Here is a 16,298-nt window from a genome sequence, read left to right on the forward strand (position 1 = left end):
TCCATTTCTTTAATGATGCAGATTCATAACTGAACTTTAAGGCTTTTTAAAGAAAAATATAAATGAGTATATTCCCTGTGAATGAGTTGCTTGCTTGCTTTCTCTCAATATTTTAAAATAGTATCTTTAGGGACCTTCATCATAGGAAATCAATAGCTCTTGCCTTTGGAATTCTTATTCATATGAAATGCTTTTAAGCCTGTGTAATATATGGGCTAATAATATACTCTCTAATAGTGTACTCTCTCTATATAAATATGAATAGTGATTTCATAAGATTATAATGTAATTTTAAAATTCCCATTATCTTGTATTACTGTGCTTTCCCCCTTATATTTAGATACATATTTCTCTTGTGTTACAGTTGCCTACATTATTAGATAGAGGTCACATCTTGTACAGGTTTTTAGTCTGGGGGTAGTAGGCATTGGTGTAGAGCCTAGGTGTAAATAGGCCATCTGTACACTTAAGTTTCTATACACTCAATGATGTTTGCACAGTGACAAAATTTACCTAAGGCATTTTTCAGACTGTATATGTCATTAATACACTCATGTAGTTAAGACTATATATGTGTTTTGGTTAATGCTAAAAATCATTTTAAATTTTAGTGACTGACAAAGATTACTTAAATATTTTAAGTCAGATTTTGAGATTGTAAAATTTAAAATTTTTCTGCAAGGATGATGATAGTAAAACAGTCTTTATCTTTGAAATGAAACATGATTAAGTAACATATATAAGTCAAAGTTCCTATTTCATTGCAGGTTGCAGAAGTCTGTTTAGTAATTTAATATGATTGTACAGATAGAATCTGAATATCTCATGTAGCAATTTTAGCCAATTAGTTACAGTGCCACCTACTTCCAAACAGTCCAGTACCTGCCATGTTCATATTTATTGGGCAATGGTGTGTTTTTCAAGACAGATATAAAATGCTTGTAGTAATGCTTTGAAAATGCATGAGTCTAATACTGACATCTTCTTTAATTAAAAATGTTTTTAAATGAACTGTAAATATGTTTTTAGATCATAGTAAGCTTTAATGCTGAAAGGGTAAAATTAAGAAATCTCTTGCTTTCCTAGTAGCATAAATTCTTCAAATATTTGCTTTTCTCTTCTTCCAGTCTTGGCATACTTCTTTAACATAGCATTTTCCCCTTTGGTCAAAAAAGTTTTTTAAAAAAGCAGATGATGAGAATAAATAGCAACTTATTTGAAAACAACCTATTTCATACACTATGAATAAATATGTAAAAATATGGCATTAATGTTAAATTTAAAGTAGTTTTTCTTTTGTAACACAATGGATAATACATGGATGGTGTCTAAACTGGATTATTTAGATTGAGGTAGTGAGAATTTTTTTTTTACTTCAGTAGAAATATAAAAATAATTGAAATTTGAGTTGGTTTAAACCTAGCAAAAACTCCTAATTTCATATACATATACATATATGTATATATATTTTCTTTTTTAGAAAAAGAGCAAACGGGGATCTAATAGGTCATATGATCAAAGTTTAAGTGATTCTTCCTCTCACTCTCAGGATAAACATCATGAGAAAGAGAAAAAAGTAAGTGGATTTGTTGTTGCTAAATATGTAGCACATCAATTTAATAATTTTTTTTTCCTTTTTAGTTAAATTGTTTTTTAAATAGCTAAATGGAGACATTAAAGTATGGAAAATTTTTGACTAGGAAAGAATGCTAGTCAAAGAGTAGATCTAAAATAATGCCATATTTGTGAATTTGATTTTACGCATTACAACCCATAATTTAACATGAAACTTGTTGGAAGCATGAGAGATTTCTTGCATGTGTGTGGATTGTGGTCATCCTGGGAAATCATGTGATTTCACTCACGTGTTGCTGTATATCATTAGCTGAATATGTCACATGCAAGTAATTATCTCATCAGGCTTTTTTCCTTTAAAGTAGAGCAGTTTTGAAGTTCTGTATGTTCTTGGCTGGTTTTTCTTTTTAGTGATGCTAATGACTTTTTTTTTCCTAATGGCTTAATGTACCATTTATCTCAAAATATTTTGTCTTTTATTTAAAAACACTAAAATCTTGCTTAAGTACTAATCTGTCTTCTAACTTAATCTGTTTTCTGCTTAAACTTTTTTCTTTGAAGGATATGATCAATTTTTAAAGAACTACAAACAAATATAAAAGTAGTCACTTGGTTTGTAATTTTTTAAGGCCCTATTGTTAATGTAGTGGAAGGATACTAATATGACTTGATTCTAAGAAAGGAAGGATACAAATGACATCTTCGAATAGAAAAGAGTGTTATACTTACATAAGTGGTATAGTTTCAAAGATGTTTCTGAATATTGTTCCAAAAATGAGATCATTTTCTATTTGTAAATTGTAGGACTTGGTAGGTGATAATGTGCAAACGTTTTGGTTTGAATTTGTGTTTGTGCCTTTTTTTCAAGCTAAACATTTAAAAAATTACTCAGCTTGTTCTTTTAAATTTCCTATTAAGTGAAGTAGAACTTTATGGTAGTTAGATTTATTTTTATGTGTTTTAGATTTTAGCAAATACACACGTTTATACTTATTTCTTTGTGAGATGGTTTTGTGATAATAGCAGGAGTAGGTCTTGTCTGCTATTGTTTGATTAGAAATGGCAGTGTGGGTGGGGGGGGCAAACAGAATGGCAGTGTTGCTTTAATCGTCTTACTGATGCTGTGAGATTTTATTTAAAGTTTTTAAACTACATACTACATATGCTTAGGTAGGGTTTACTGACTGGGATGCAGAGGGAAGTCTCACCATGAATAGTTTCGTTTTTGAGCCATTTTCGGAGCATTGTTTTGTTTGAAGCAGTGTTGACCATATTTTATGGTATGCCCTGTCATGACATTTGCAGTACAAGTATTAAATGTAATAAAGTGTTGAATAAATACAGTGCTGATGACTAAACTTATTTGTTTTTTCAATGGGACTGAATTAGAGTATTATGTGAATTTTTTGTAGTTGTTGAATGCTAGTATACAAATTATATTTGGAAAACCTTGTTTAGCTTTTAATTTTTGCAATTTTTAGAATATGTAAATACTATTTAGGCTTTATTTTTAAGATATGTTTAATATAACTTGATATTCTTTTTTTTTTAAAAAAGATTTATTTTTATTACAAAGTCAAATATACAGAGAGGAGGAGAGACAGAGAGGAAGATCTTCCGTCCGATGATTCACTCCCCAAGTGACCGCAACAGCCGGTGCTGCGCCGATCCGAAGCCAGGAACCAGGAACTAGGAACCTCTTCCAGGTCTCCCACGCGGGTGCAGGGTCCCAAGGCTTTGGACCATCCTCGACTGCTTTTCCAGGCTACAAGCAGGGAGCTGGATGGGAAGTGGAGCAGCTGGGATTAGAACCGGTGCCCATTTGGGATCTGAAGCCAGGAACTAGGAACCTCTTCTAGGTCTCCCACATGGGTGCAGGGTTCCAAGGCTTTGAGCCATCCTGGACTGCTTTTCCAGGCCACGAGCAGGGAACTGGATGGGAAGTGGAGCTGCCGAGATTAGAACCGGCGCCCATATGGGATCCCGGGGCGTTCAAAGCGAGGACTTTAGCTGCTAGGCCATGCTGCTGGGCCCTGAAAGTTCCAACTCTTTAATAACATGATGGGTTTTCCGGTTACCTTACTTAGTCCCCTTCCTCTAGGAGTCACTCTTCTCACATAAAATCAAATGTGTTTGAAGGGGACATACTCTGAGTAACAGGTAATCCTCTCTCCATTACTCATTTAATTTTGCAAGTATTAGAAGTTCTGTGCCAGTGACTGAAGGTGAAGACTGAGATTATATTTATTTCCTGTTTACCACAGTTATAAAATTTCTTTGCTTTTTTTTTTAAAGATACGTTTATTGAAAAGGATTAGAAAGGCAAATTTACAGAGAGGAGAGACAGAAAGATCTTCCATATGCTGGTTCACTCCCCAAGTTACCGCAACAGCTGGGGCTGAGCCGATCCGAAGCCAGAAGGCAGGAGTTTCTTCCAGGTTGCCACGTGGGTAGAGGGTCCCAATGCTTTGAATCATCCTCTATTGCTTTTCCAGGCCATAAGCAGGGAGCTGGATGGGAAGTGGAACAGCTAGGACACAAATTGGCACCTATATGGGATCCTGGCATGTGCAAGGCTTGGATTTATCCACTGAATCATGGGACCAGTCCCACAAGTAACAGTGATATTTAAAACAGGACTGTGAGGCTACACTGTGGCATAGTGTGTTAATTCATTTCCGGTGACACCAGCAACCTATCTGGGTCCTAGACCAAATCCTGGATATTCCACTTCCAATTCCAGCTCCCTGCTAAGGACCTGGGAAAAGCACTGGAAGATGGCCCAAGTACTCGATGCTTTCCACCTGCAAGGGAAAGTTGCAGGAAGGTCATTGTCTAGCCTACCCCCAGTTGTTGCAGCCGTCTGGAGAGTGAACTAGCTGATGGAAGATATCTCTGTGTAACTCTTTAAAATAAATAGTTCTTCCAATAAGCTACTGAAGATGATTCATTGATCTGTGTTGGAACACCTTAGGATTGTATTTCAGTATGATTTCTATTTGAAGTTTAATTTCCCTAAAAGAGCGCTTTTGTTAATGACTCTAGTTTACTTGCTTCCAAAAGAGCAAATGAAATGATGCTAAATTGAAAATGAATATTAGAACTGGATCACTTGCCCCTTTCCTTCTCTCAATTCCAAAAGCTTACATTCCTTAACAGCCAACATTCTCTTGGATCTGCAGCTGGGCTTTGCATACTTAAGCCGCAGCACCATCTTCTTTGTAACTGTAGCTGTTTTTCAGGAAAGTTGACTTAGTGTGTCTGCCATAGCCACTCTGGTTGCTGTCATAACACTGCTTTCCCTGGGAGTAGAGAAAGTCTTAAAGATGTATTTAGTTTAGTTGGAAAGTTTTATCTACAGAGAGAAAAAGAGACAGAGAAAGATTCTGCATCAGCTGGTTCACTCCCCAAGTGGATGCAATGATCAGAACTGAGCTGATTTGATGCCAGTAGCTTCTTCTGGGTTTCCCACACAGGTGCAGGGTCCTCAAAGAGACATGGAACAACCAGGACAGGTACTGGAGCCAACATAGGATCTTGATGCCTGTAAGGCGAGGACTTCAGGCATTAGGATACAGTTCCAAGCCCCTCAGTATTTTAAGATTTATTGATTTTTATTGGAAAGTCAGATATGCGGAGAGGAGGAGAGATGGAAAGGAACATCGTCTTTCTGCTGATTCACTGTCCAAGTGGCTGCTACGGCAGGAGCTGAGCTGATCCAAAACCAGGAGCCAGGAGCTTCTTCCAGGTCTCCCATGCGGTGCAGGGTCCCAAGGTGTTGGGCTGTCCTCTGTAGCTTTTCCCACACCACAAGCATGGATCTGGATGGCAAGTGGGACTGCCAAGAAGATGCATTAGTGCCCATATGGGGTCCTGGCGCATGCAAGGCAAGGACTTTAGACACTATGCTACTGTGCCAGTCCCCCTCAGTATGATTTTAATAAACAGATCATCTCTTGTATTTAAGAGGGTTATTTATATTTTAAAATTTTTTCTTTCCTTTATGTTTGAAAGTTTTAAAACGCTGGCCTTACTTCTGTCATACTCCAAACTGAAGACTTTTATAACTACTTCAATTGTGAAATTGTTGTAGGTGTTCAGCATAGTAGTTAGGATGCTTGGATCCTGTATTTGAGTGCTAGGGTTCAATCCTTGGCTCTGGCTCCTGACTTCATCTCCTACTGTCACTCATATTTCATTCCTAGCTGAAACTCCAGCCATTGCAGATGTTTAAACCAGTGGGTGGGATGAGTTGAAGCTCTTTTTTTTTTTAAGATTTATTTATTTTATTACAAAGCCAGATACACAGAGAGGAGGAGAGACAGAGAGGAAGATCTTCCATCCGATGATTCACTCCCCAAGTGAGCCGCAACGGGTCAATGCGCGCCGATCCGATGCCGGGAACTAGGAACCTCTTCCAGGTCTCCCACACGGGTGCAGGGTCCCAAAGCACTGGGCCGTCCTCAACTGCTTTCCCAGGCCACAAGCAAGGAGGTGGATGGGAAGTGGAGCTGCCGGGATTAGAACCGGCGCCCATATGGGATCCTGGGGTGTTCAAGGTGAGGACTTTAGCCAGCTAGGCCACACCGCTGGGCCCGAAGCTCTTTTTGTAAGCTAAATCATTGATTCACAATGTTTTCTATTAATCGGTGGTAGATAGAATAAAATGGGGTTATTTTGTAAATGTCCATGTTTAAGGAAACATTGTCACAAAATGAGGTGTGCACAGTGTTAGGAAATGTAGACTATCGCATAATGCAACATGGTGTATTGGGAGGCTTCTAACTTCAGAAAGGATTTACTTCCAAAGGCTAATTTGTAGGTCATTATTTGGAAATCCTTGTGTGTGTGATTTTTTTTTCTTATTGAGATGTTTTCAAGTTGATGCCCCAAAGATCTCTGTGTCCTCTACAACAGTGGGGTGTCCTTTGTAATCCACTGTTACTTACCCTTGGTTCCGGTTTGTTATTATTTTAAAAATTATTTAAAATGCAGGGAGGCAGATATGGCTCTTATCCACTGGTTTACTTTCTAAATATCCTCAATGACTAGGACTGGGCAGGGTCATAGCCTGAAGCCAAGGATTCAAACCAGATCTCCCATATGTTGAGTGGAACTCAACTACTTGAATTGTTGCCTTTTTCTGCTACGGTCTTCGTTCTGCCAGTCCGTGTCCCAAATGGCTGCAACAGCCTGAGCTGGGCCAGTCCAAAGCAGGAACTTAGAGTTTCTTTTGGGTCAACACGTGGATCATGGTTCCAAGAACTTGGGCCATCTTCTGCCTCCTCAGTTGTCAGAGTAGGGAAGTGGACCAGAAGCAGAGCAGCTGGAAATCCCAGCTGGCACCAAACCTGAGCCGATCCAATGCCAGCAGAAAGGAGTTTCTCCCTGGGTCTCTTGTGTGGGTTGAGGATCTCAAGGCCCTGGCCCAGATCATTAGCAGGGAGCTGGATTGGAATTGGAACAGACAGGACTTATTGGAAAGGCAGATTTTCAAAGAGAAATATTTCCTATCAGCTTGTTCACTTTCCAAATAGCTGCAATGGCTGGAGCTGAGACAATCTGGAACCTGGATCCACGAACTTCTTTCAGGTCTCCCACACGGGTGCAGGTTCCCAAAGCTTTGGGCTGTCCTCGACTGCTTTCCCAGGCCACAGGCAAGAAGGAGCTGGATGGGAAGTGGGGCTGCCAGGATTAGAACCAGCGCCCATATGGGATCCCGGGGCGCTCAAGGTGAGGACTATAACCTAATACTATCGTGCCGGGTCCTCCCCTATTCTTTTTTTTTTTTTTTTAGTTTTAGTAGTTTTTTTTTTAAATATTTATTTTTATTACAAAGTCAGATATACAGAGAGGAGGAGAGACAGGAAGATCTTCCGTCCAATGATTCACCCCCCAAGCGAGCCGCAACGGGCTGATGTGCGCCAATCCCAATGCATTGGGCCGTCCTCAACTGCTTTCCCAGGCCACAGGCAGGGAGCTGGATGGGAAGTGGAGCTGCCGGGATCAGAACCGACGCCCATATGGGATCCTGGGGCGTTCAAGGCGAGGACTTTAGCCACTAGGCAACGCCGCCGGGCCCTCCCCTATTAATTCTTAACAGTTGAATAAATAGGAGACTTTATCCAGAAAGAGGATGGTCAATAAGATGGTTGCATCATTAAATCACTCAGCGGATGTGGCCACAGGTTAAATTCTTTACCTATTGTCTTAACTTTGCCTATCATGTGTATCTATAGATTATTAAGGGAACAAAAAAGGTGTCGTAAGGTCAGTTGTAGTTTGTGAAATGAGAATCAGTGGCATAGATGAGATTAGATTGGATTAAACCAACGCATAGGGTTGTGTGGAGAAGAAAAGGCTAAGAAGAGGAAAATAAAGTTATCTATAGCGATCTGACACTTTTCCTTTGAGACATTTGAGTAGACAAAGTGGTTATTTGAGGAAAGTTGAATGTTGTCATTGATTTTTCTTCATATTGGAAGGGAAGAGTATTCTCAATAACATGAGGAGTATTTTTAGAGTTCAGAGTGTTTTCAGCATCTAGCGGATTCAATTTCGTGTAAAGATAGGGTAAGAGGCCCAGATTGAGTATGAAAATATGAACTGGGGAGACTTACAGCGTTTCTTACAAGAGCACATTTTTTTGTCTACTAATGATAAGATTACAACCCCACTTGAGGAAGGTTATTGAGGCAGAATGCTGTGTAGTGACAGATCTTGGACACTACTGGTGAGCGATGGTCTGGTTATGGCATGTAATAAAGTTTTATTTGTTTCTTCCATTAAAACGACTAATTGTCTGTAACATTTATCTTTGTAATTATGACACACTTTTTTTGTCGTTGATACTTAAATGCCTGACAGGCTTTTTTACTTAGTTACTGATTGAAAGAGGGAGACCAGTTGCAATGAGGACCATTACGATGGCCATGGTAACCACTACTAACCAGTAACTAAAGTAAATGCAGTGCTTGCTGTATTGGGCAGATGCTGTTCTTAAAGGATTAACTCATATAATCTGAAACTACAAACTTTTATATTAATTTTGTTTTCATTTATAGATGTAAAAAACATAGTACAGAAGCTGAATAGCTTTTACAAATTATGGATTGTTCAATCTGAATTTGAGCACATCGTTTGACACCTGTTTGCGGTTAACCATTGTACGGCACTGTTTAAGCATATTAGCTTCGTGCAGGTTAAAAGTAATGAGTGTAAATGAGCTCAATAGTTGAAGGATATAGGGCGTGATGTTCAAAATGTTGCAGGAATAAAATCTGTAGCCTGGGGTTTGGTTTGTAGAGGAGAGAGGCAAGGGCATGGGTACTTTGTAGGTGATGGGTAGCAGGTTGCCTTAACTAGCAAAATGCCATGAGGAAAAACTGAAATTGTGAATGTTTCTGAAGTTTGTAAGCAACAGCTGAGAAGTCTGATTTCAGTCATGTTAAGATTAAGGTTTGGTGGGCCCGGCGCCATGGCCTAGCGGCTACAGTCCTCATCTTAAATGCCCCGGGATCCCATATGGGCGCCAGTTCTAATCCCAGCAGCTCCACTTCCCACCCAGCTCCCTGCTTGTGGCCTGGGAAAGCAGTCAAGGATGGCCCAAGCCTTGGGACTCTGCACCCGTGTGGGAGACCCAGAGAAGTTCGTGGATCCTGGCTTCGGATTGGCTCAGCACCAGCCGTTGCACTCACTTGGGGAGTGAATCATCGGACGGAAGATCTTTCTGTCTCTCCTTCTGTGTGTATATCTGACTTTCCAATAAAATCAAAATAAATCTTAAAAAGGTTAAGGTTAAGGTATGATAGGATGGGAAGCATTTTGAAGGCATATAGAAATGTGAATGTGGTGCTCACGATGGATCAGACTAGTTGTGTATTTGATAAATAATTAATGACATTGGTACTTAAAATTAGGAGACTGGTTTTATAGAAAAAAATGTAAGGAGCTGTCTTGTGGCAAGTGTGTTAAGTCATTGTCTATTTTTACCATCCCTCCCTATGAATGCTGGTTCTTCACTTTTGTTGTTGTTTATTACTTTAATATATCTTATCAGTATTCTTTGGGGGATAGACATACATACAAATAGGCTACAGTGAAGAAATCTTATTTTCACACGAGCCAGGAAGCCATCAAGAGACTGTCAGACACTACCTTCAGTGATGCTTCTTGTCTTAATTCTGGGACTCCAGGTAATATTCAGTCCCCATAGTGACCACGAATATAGCAGATCCCCACCTGATTCCTTTAGTATTGTACCGACAAAGGCAACATTGTGTGCAAAGCCACCTGTGTATCTCTAGGCTTCATGGCTGCCACATGGATCCGGTAGCCCTTGTGCAGCCAGCCTCTCCTGGACAACTTCTTTCTTTAAAGGTTTATTTGTTTTTTATTGATGAGCTTTTGCTTGGTGGTGTTTCAGATATACCAAAGGGGAAAGACAATTTATTATAATGTATATTTTGAATTTTTTAATGCAATACCTCCAAATAAATGTTGGATTTTTTTGTTTTTACATTAATTCGTTAATTTTTTTTCTGTCAAAATTCCTTTTCAGTTTTTGATTTAGTCTTTTGTCCTTGAATCCAGCACTATTACTTACTTTGTGTTACTTTCCTAGTAAAGCTATATTTCCTTTGTCATTAGTTTTGCGTATTTGGTACACAGTGCTCTTTTTATTTCGCCTTTTAAAAAAATTTATTCATTTGGAAGTCACATAGAGGTCTTCCATCATGCATCATGTGATGAAGTTTGTACCTGTTATTTGTTAATATAAAGCTGAGTTGCTTCAAGAGCCAAGCCACATGTGTTCTTGAATATACCTTGTGCATTTGGCAAGGGGGATTTGGGGGGCTCTTTTCACATTGTTAAGTCTGACTTGTATTGGTGTTGTCCATTGAAGAGTCCTAAGGCCTTCAGGAGTTTGATAAACTCCTTTCCCACTGCGTTTTCCTTGTGCTCTGTGTTGTCTAATCCCTGTAAGTCTCATTGCTGCACATTCTGTCATAGTTTTTCAGAATGTGTTGTTTCCCATTTCATTTTGTGGGCTTAACATGTTTGACTCTGCCTTCTATTCCTTACTCGTTAGTTTGTTTTTTATTTCAGAAGCACAAGGTACGTTATATGTGACTGTTTTTTTTTTTTTTTTAAAGATTTATTTATGTTTATTACAAAGTCAGATATACAGAGAGGAGGAGAGACAGAAAGATCTTCCGTCCGATGAGTCACTCCCCAAGTGAGCGCAACGGTTGGTGCTGCACCGATCCGATGCCGGGAACATGGAATCTCTTCCGGGTCTCCCACGTGGGTTCAGGGTCCCAAAGCCCTGGGCCATCCTTGACTGCTTTCCCAGGCCACAAGCAGGGAGCTGGATGGGAAGTGGAGCTGCCGGGATTAGAACTGGCACCCATATGGGATCCCGGCACGTTCAAGGTGAGGACTTTAGCTGCTAGGCCATGGCGCTGGGCCCTTTTTTCCATTTTTTTAAAGGTTTAAAAATTTGATAGGTAGAGTTATAGACAAGAAGGAAGAGAGAGATCTTACATTCACTATTCACTCCCCAGATGGCCCCAACAACTTGGACTGGGCCTGGTTGAAGCCAGAAGCTTGGAACTCCAGGGATGGCTCCAAAGTGGGTGGCAAGGGTCCAAGCAGCTGAGCTATGGTCTGGCGCCCTTCCAAGTGCCTTAGAATGGAAAAGCCGGGATTTCAAATAGGGATCTTGCAGAATGCTGGTGGCACAGGTTGTGGCTAGAATTTGCTTTATAATTTGCCTCATGCATTTCTGTCAGTGGTTCACTAATGACATATATATTCTTTGTTTTTCTAGTAGAGAGGATAAATTTATATGATCATCATATATGAACTCTAAAGAAAACAAATGAACAATTTGAGGAGTCACTGAAGAGTATTGATTTTCTTTTTTTTTTTTTTTAAAGATTTATTTATTTTATTACAAAGTCAGATATACAGAGAGAAGGAGAGACAGAGAGGAAGATCTTCCATCCGATGATTCACTCCCCAAGTGAGCCGCAACGGGTCGGTGCGCACCGATCTGAAGCCGGGAACCAGGAACCTCTTCCGGGTCTCCCACACGGGTGCAGGGTCCCAAAGCATTGGGCCGTCCTCAACTGCTTTCCCAGGCCACAGCAGGGAGCTGGATGGGAAGTGGAGCTGCCGGGATTAGAACCGGCGCCCATATGGGATCCCGGGGTGTTCAAGGCGAGGACTTCAGCTGCTAGGCCATGCTGCCGGGCCCGAGTATTGATTTTCAAAGTGACAACCTTCAAGTGCCATAGGAAGGTTTGCTGAAATACATAGCTAGAAAAAGTCCCAGTGTTACATGGTCCTCACTTAAGACATAGCAAGACACATACCCCTTCATGCTGCACTAGGCTCAGGTTTTAAGAGGTAGTGAAACTCTGGCCAGCTTCAGTCCAGTTGCTAAATGATTTCCCTTGTTCTACACTATACTCTGTTAACGGATATTTTTGTCTGAATGGTTATCGGAAGTGTTCCTTTCCACACTTGTTTTTCAACATGAGAAGAAACAAAATAAAATTCACAATGTTTCAAGTTAAAATTATAATGCCTCCAATATTTCGCATTGGAATCCTACCAAGACAATGGTCTAAAAAAGGGTAAAACTGTGCCAAGTGGTTACATTTTCTTGGTAGTTGCAATTCATGTGCTTTGAGCCTCTTCAAATCTTCCCCCCCACCTTTTCTCGCACATCTGAAACAGGGAAAGAATACCCGTTCTTGAGTTTCTTAAAAACCAGAGAGGATGATGTGATTCACATAACTGATGGGCAGTTTTGCTGCAGGCAAGAATTCAGCCACTAGGCTATTGTGTAGACTCCATTTCTGATTTTTAAAAAAATGAATTAGCTTTCATATTCAAAATTACTTATTTATGTGAATACATGATTTTTAAAAATATGTGTACATTGTGTAATATCCTCTCAGGGTAAGTAGATTCCTTCAGGGCCCAGCACAAGAGCCTAGTGGCTAAATCCTCACCTGCAATTCCTGCATGCACTGGGGTCTCATATGGGTGTCCGTTTGTATCCTGGTAGCCCCACTTCCCATCCAGCTCCCTGTTTGTGGCATGGGAAAGCCATAATGGATGGCCAAAGGCCCGCCCATATGAGAGACCCAGAAGAGGCTCCTGGCTCCTGGCTTTGGATCGGCTTTGTTCTGTCCTGGCTGTTGCGGTTACTTGGGGAGTGAAGTATGGTTGGAAGATTTCTCTGTCTCTCCTTCTCTCTGTAATTTACTTTCCAATAAAATTATTAGTGTTATGTAGAAAATACAGAGTCCATTAGCAGTACCAGTAGTCCCCCTGCTGTTGAGTAGAGCCCCAGGGTTGCTTACTTCTATCCCTTCCTCTCCGCCTCCTTCCCTAGCCTCTGTAACCACCACTATGCTTTTAACTCCTGGGAGATCACCTGTTTTTTTCCCCCCTGCTTGTGAGTGAGATCATGTGATATTTGTCTTTTGGTACTTGACTTATTCTGTTTAACGTAGTGACCTCCATTTCTATCCATATTGTTGCAAATGAGATTTTCTTCCTTTTTTATGACCAAGCACAACTCCATTGTATACACTGTACCACATTTTACTTGTGGACTTGTTAGTAGTTGGAGACCAAAGTTATTGTCATTGCTTGACTGTCGTGAATAGTGCTGCAGTGAGCAGAGGAATGCAGTTATCTCTTTGACAGATGAGCTTCATTTCTCCTGGATGTATATCCAGGATGAAGATTGCTTTATCATATGTTAGTTAAAAAAAAAATATATATATAAAAAACTGGATTTTCACCCTGTTTTTCACAATGGCTGATTCACATTCCTGCCTATAGTATGCAAAAGTTCTCTTTCCCTACATCTTTGCCACAATTTGTGATCTTTCTTGTTGATAATAGGTATTCTTACTTGAGTGAGAAGATTGTTCACTGCAATGTTGATTATATTTCTTTACTTGTTTAGAAGTGAGAAAGAGGGAAATGGAGAATTAAGAATCTCTTATCTGCTTCCTGGATTATTGAATGCTTTTTATGTACTAGTTGTGCATTTGCATGTTTTCTGAGAAATGTTTGTTTAGAACCACTGCTTATTTTTAATTGTTATTTTTGCTATTGAGTTTTTAAAAATATATACATAGTCTGGATATGTTGCCTGCCATTCTGGAAATTGTTTCTTTACTATTGATGCTTCCTTTAGTGTATATAGCTGTTTAGTTGAATAAAATCCCATTTGTTCATTCTTTTATTCCCTGGGATTTTGAGTCTGATCTACAAAATTATTGTGCATTTGTTTTTTCTGAAGTCCTTTCCTCATGTTTTCTTTTAATAGTTGCAGAATTTCAGGTTTGGTAGGTTGGTATTGTACAGGCATGGATATGTCTCCTTGTGAGACCCCAACATTCCATGTCAGAGCAACAGTTTAAGACCAGGCTAGGGCTTGGTGGCGTGGCCTAGCGGCTGAGGTCCTCGCCTTGAACGCGCCGGGCTCACATATGGGTGCTGGTTCTAATCCTGGCAGCCCTGCTTCCTATCCAGCTCCCTGCTTGTGGCCTGGGAAAGCAGTCAAGGACAGCCCTTGGGACCCTGCACCTGTGTGGGAGACCCAGAAGGAGATCCTGGCTCCTGGCTTCAGATTGACGCAGCTCCAGCCAATGCTGTCACTTGTAGAGTGAACCATTAGACTGAAGATCTTCCTCTCTGTCTCTCCTCCTCTCTGTATATCTGACTTTGCAATTAAGTTAAATAAATCTTAAAAAAAAAAAAAAAAGACCAGGCTAGTCTGGCTTTCAATCTGTCTTCCTGATCATGTGCCTTGGAAGACAGTGGATGATGGCTCAAGATAACAGCCTCTTGCCACCCCTCTGGGAAACCCAGGTGAAATTCTAGCTGCTGACTTCAAAATGGGCGAGCCCTGGCTATTGGCAAACTTTTGAGAAGTGAACCAATTCTCTGTCGCTGTCTCTCACTGATGCTCTGCCTTTCAAATAAAATAAAATCTTTATTTTTAAGCGTTTATTTTATTTGAAAGTTGAAGTCACAGAGAGTAGGAAAGAGAGAGAGAGAGAGAGAGAGAGAGAGAGAGAGAGATTGAGATTGAGATTGAGATTTTCCATCTGTTGGCTAATTCCCCAGATAGCCACAATGCCAGCCCTACGTTTTTATATTCTAGTTGTTTTTTTGGCTTTTGGTTTTTCTGTGTATAAGATCCTGTCACCTTGGAAACGGTGACAGTTTTTTTTTCTTTCTAATTTGACTGCCATAATTGCTTTCTCCTGCTTAAGTGTTCTAGCTAGGACCTCCAGTGCTAGTTGAGTAAAGGAGGAAGATGATGGGCATGCTTTCCAAGTCAGAAAGCCTTCAGCTTTTTCCTATTCATACAGTGCTGGCTTCTGTCTTATTAAATGAGTTCATTATTTAATGTTGAGGTATGTTTCTTGTATATGTATATTAGTTTTTATCTTACAGAGGTGTTGGATTTTTATTAAATACCTGTTTTTGCATCCGTTCAAATTATGATTATGTTGATATGGTACATCCCATTTATTGATTTTTGGGTTATACCATCCTTGCATGAATCCCACTTGATCATAGGTAACTGATATTTTTAATGTTATTTATTGCTTTGAAAGAATATTTTTAAAAGATTTACTTATTTTTATTGGAAAGGCAGATTTACAGAGAGGAGAGACAGATCTTTCACCCACTGGTTAACTCCCCAAGTGGTCGCACCAGCTGGAGCTGAGCTGATCTGAAGTCAGGAGCCAGGATCATCTTCTGGGTCTTCTTTATGGAGCAGGGTCCCAAGACTTTGGGCCATCCTCTGCTGCTCCCCAGGTCACAGGCAAGGAGCTGGAAGGGAAGTAGAGCAGCAGGACACAAAATGGTGCTCATATGTGATCCCGGCCTATTCAAGAGGAAGATTTAGCTATTAGGCTACCGTGCTGGGCCCCGCTTTGAAAGATTTTTGCATCTGTCTTCATCATTGTATCTTTTTACCCTTCTCTGATTTTGGTGTTGGACTGATTTCTCATAGAATGAATTTGGAAGATTTCCTTCCTCTTCTTTTTTTTTGGGGGGGGGTGCTCAGGGAGGAACATAGTTTAACAAGGATTAGTGTAAACTCTTTAAAAGTTTGATAGAATTCAGCCCCGGAACCATCTGGTCCTGATATGTATTTTGTTTTGATGTGAAATTTTATTATTGATTCAATCTCTATACTTTTTACTGTTCTGGTTTCTCATGATTCAATCTTGTTATAGTATTTGTGTCCACAGATTTTTCCATTTTTTTCCTAGGCTGTCAAATTTGTTGCCAAATAATTGTTCGTAGTTATATGTTAGAATCCTTTATATTCCATAGTATGAGTTATATGTCTCTATTTTACTCACTGATTCTAAGTTTTGTAGTCTTTTTTATTTTAGCTTAGCTAAGGGTTTATCGCTTTTATTTCACTGAACCAGTTCTTTCAGTCTTTTTTTTATGTTGCTCCCTTCATTTCTGATTTATTTGTGCTCTGAGTTTTTATTATTTCTTCAGCCATTTCTGTATTTGGTTTGTTCTAGTTTCACCAGGGATTGAGCTGCATTGATAAATGGGTTGAGATATTTCTCTTTTTAAGATGCAGGCACTAGTTGCCATAAACCTCCTTCTTTGTACTTTGTTTTATTTTGTTTTGTTTTCTGTGATCCTTTGAA

The 16,298-nt window shown here is 39.8% G+C and overlaps 1 protein-coding gene across 7 annotated transcripts in view; it reads left to right on the forward strand.

Moving 5' to 3' along the window:
- The window catches only part of MLLT10 (MLLT10 histone lysine methyltransferase DOT1L cofactor), a 173,635-nt gene that overhangs the window by 81,313 nt on the left and 76,024 nt on the right, over positions 1-16,298 (forward strand). For 6 of the 7 annotated variants that reach the window (XM_058669312.1, XM_058669311.1, XM_058669315.1 and 3 more), the window contains exon 8: positions 1,481-1,576. The exons of the other annotated variant lie outside the window; for it this stretch is intronic. In XM_058669312.1, coding sequence (XP_058525295.1) covers positions 1,481-1,576 — 96 coding nt within the window. The remainder of the gene's footprint in view (positions 1-1,480; positions 1,577-16,298) is intronic. 7 annotated transcript variants of the gene reach the window in all.

The sequence above is a fragment of the Ochotona princeps genome, chromosome 10 (assembly GCF_030435755.1).
Source record: "Ochotona princeps isolate mOchPri1 chromosome 10, mOchPri1.hap1, whole genome shotgun sequence".
Taxonomy (NCBI): Eukaryota; Metazoa; Chordata; class Mammalia; order Lagomorpha; family Ochotonidae; genus Ochotona; species Ochotona princeps.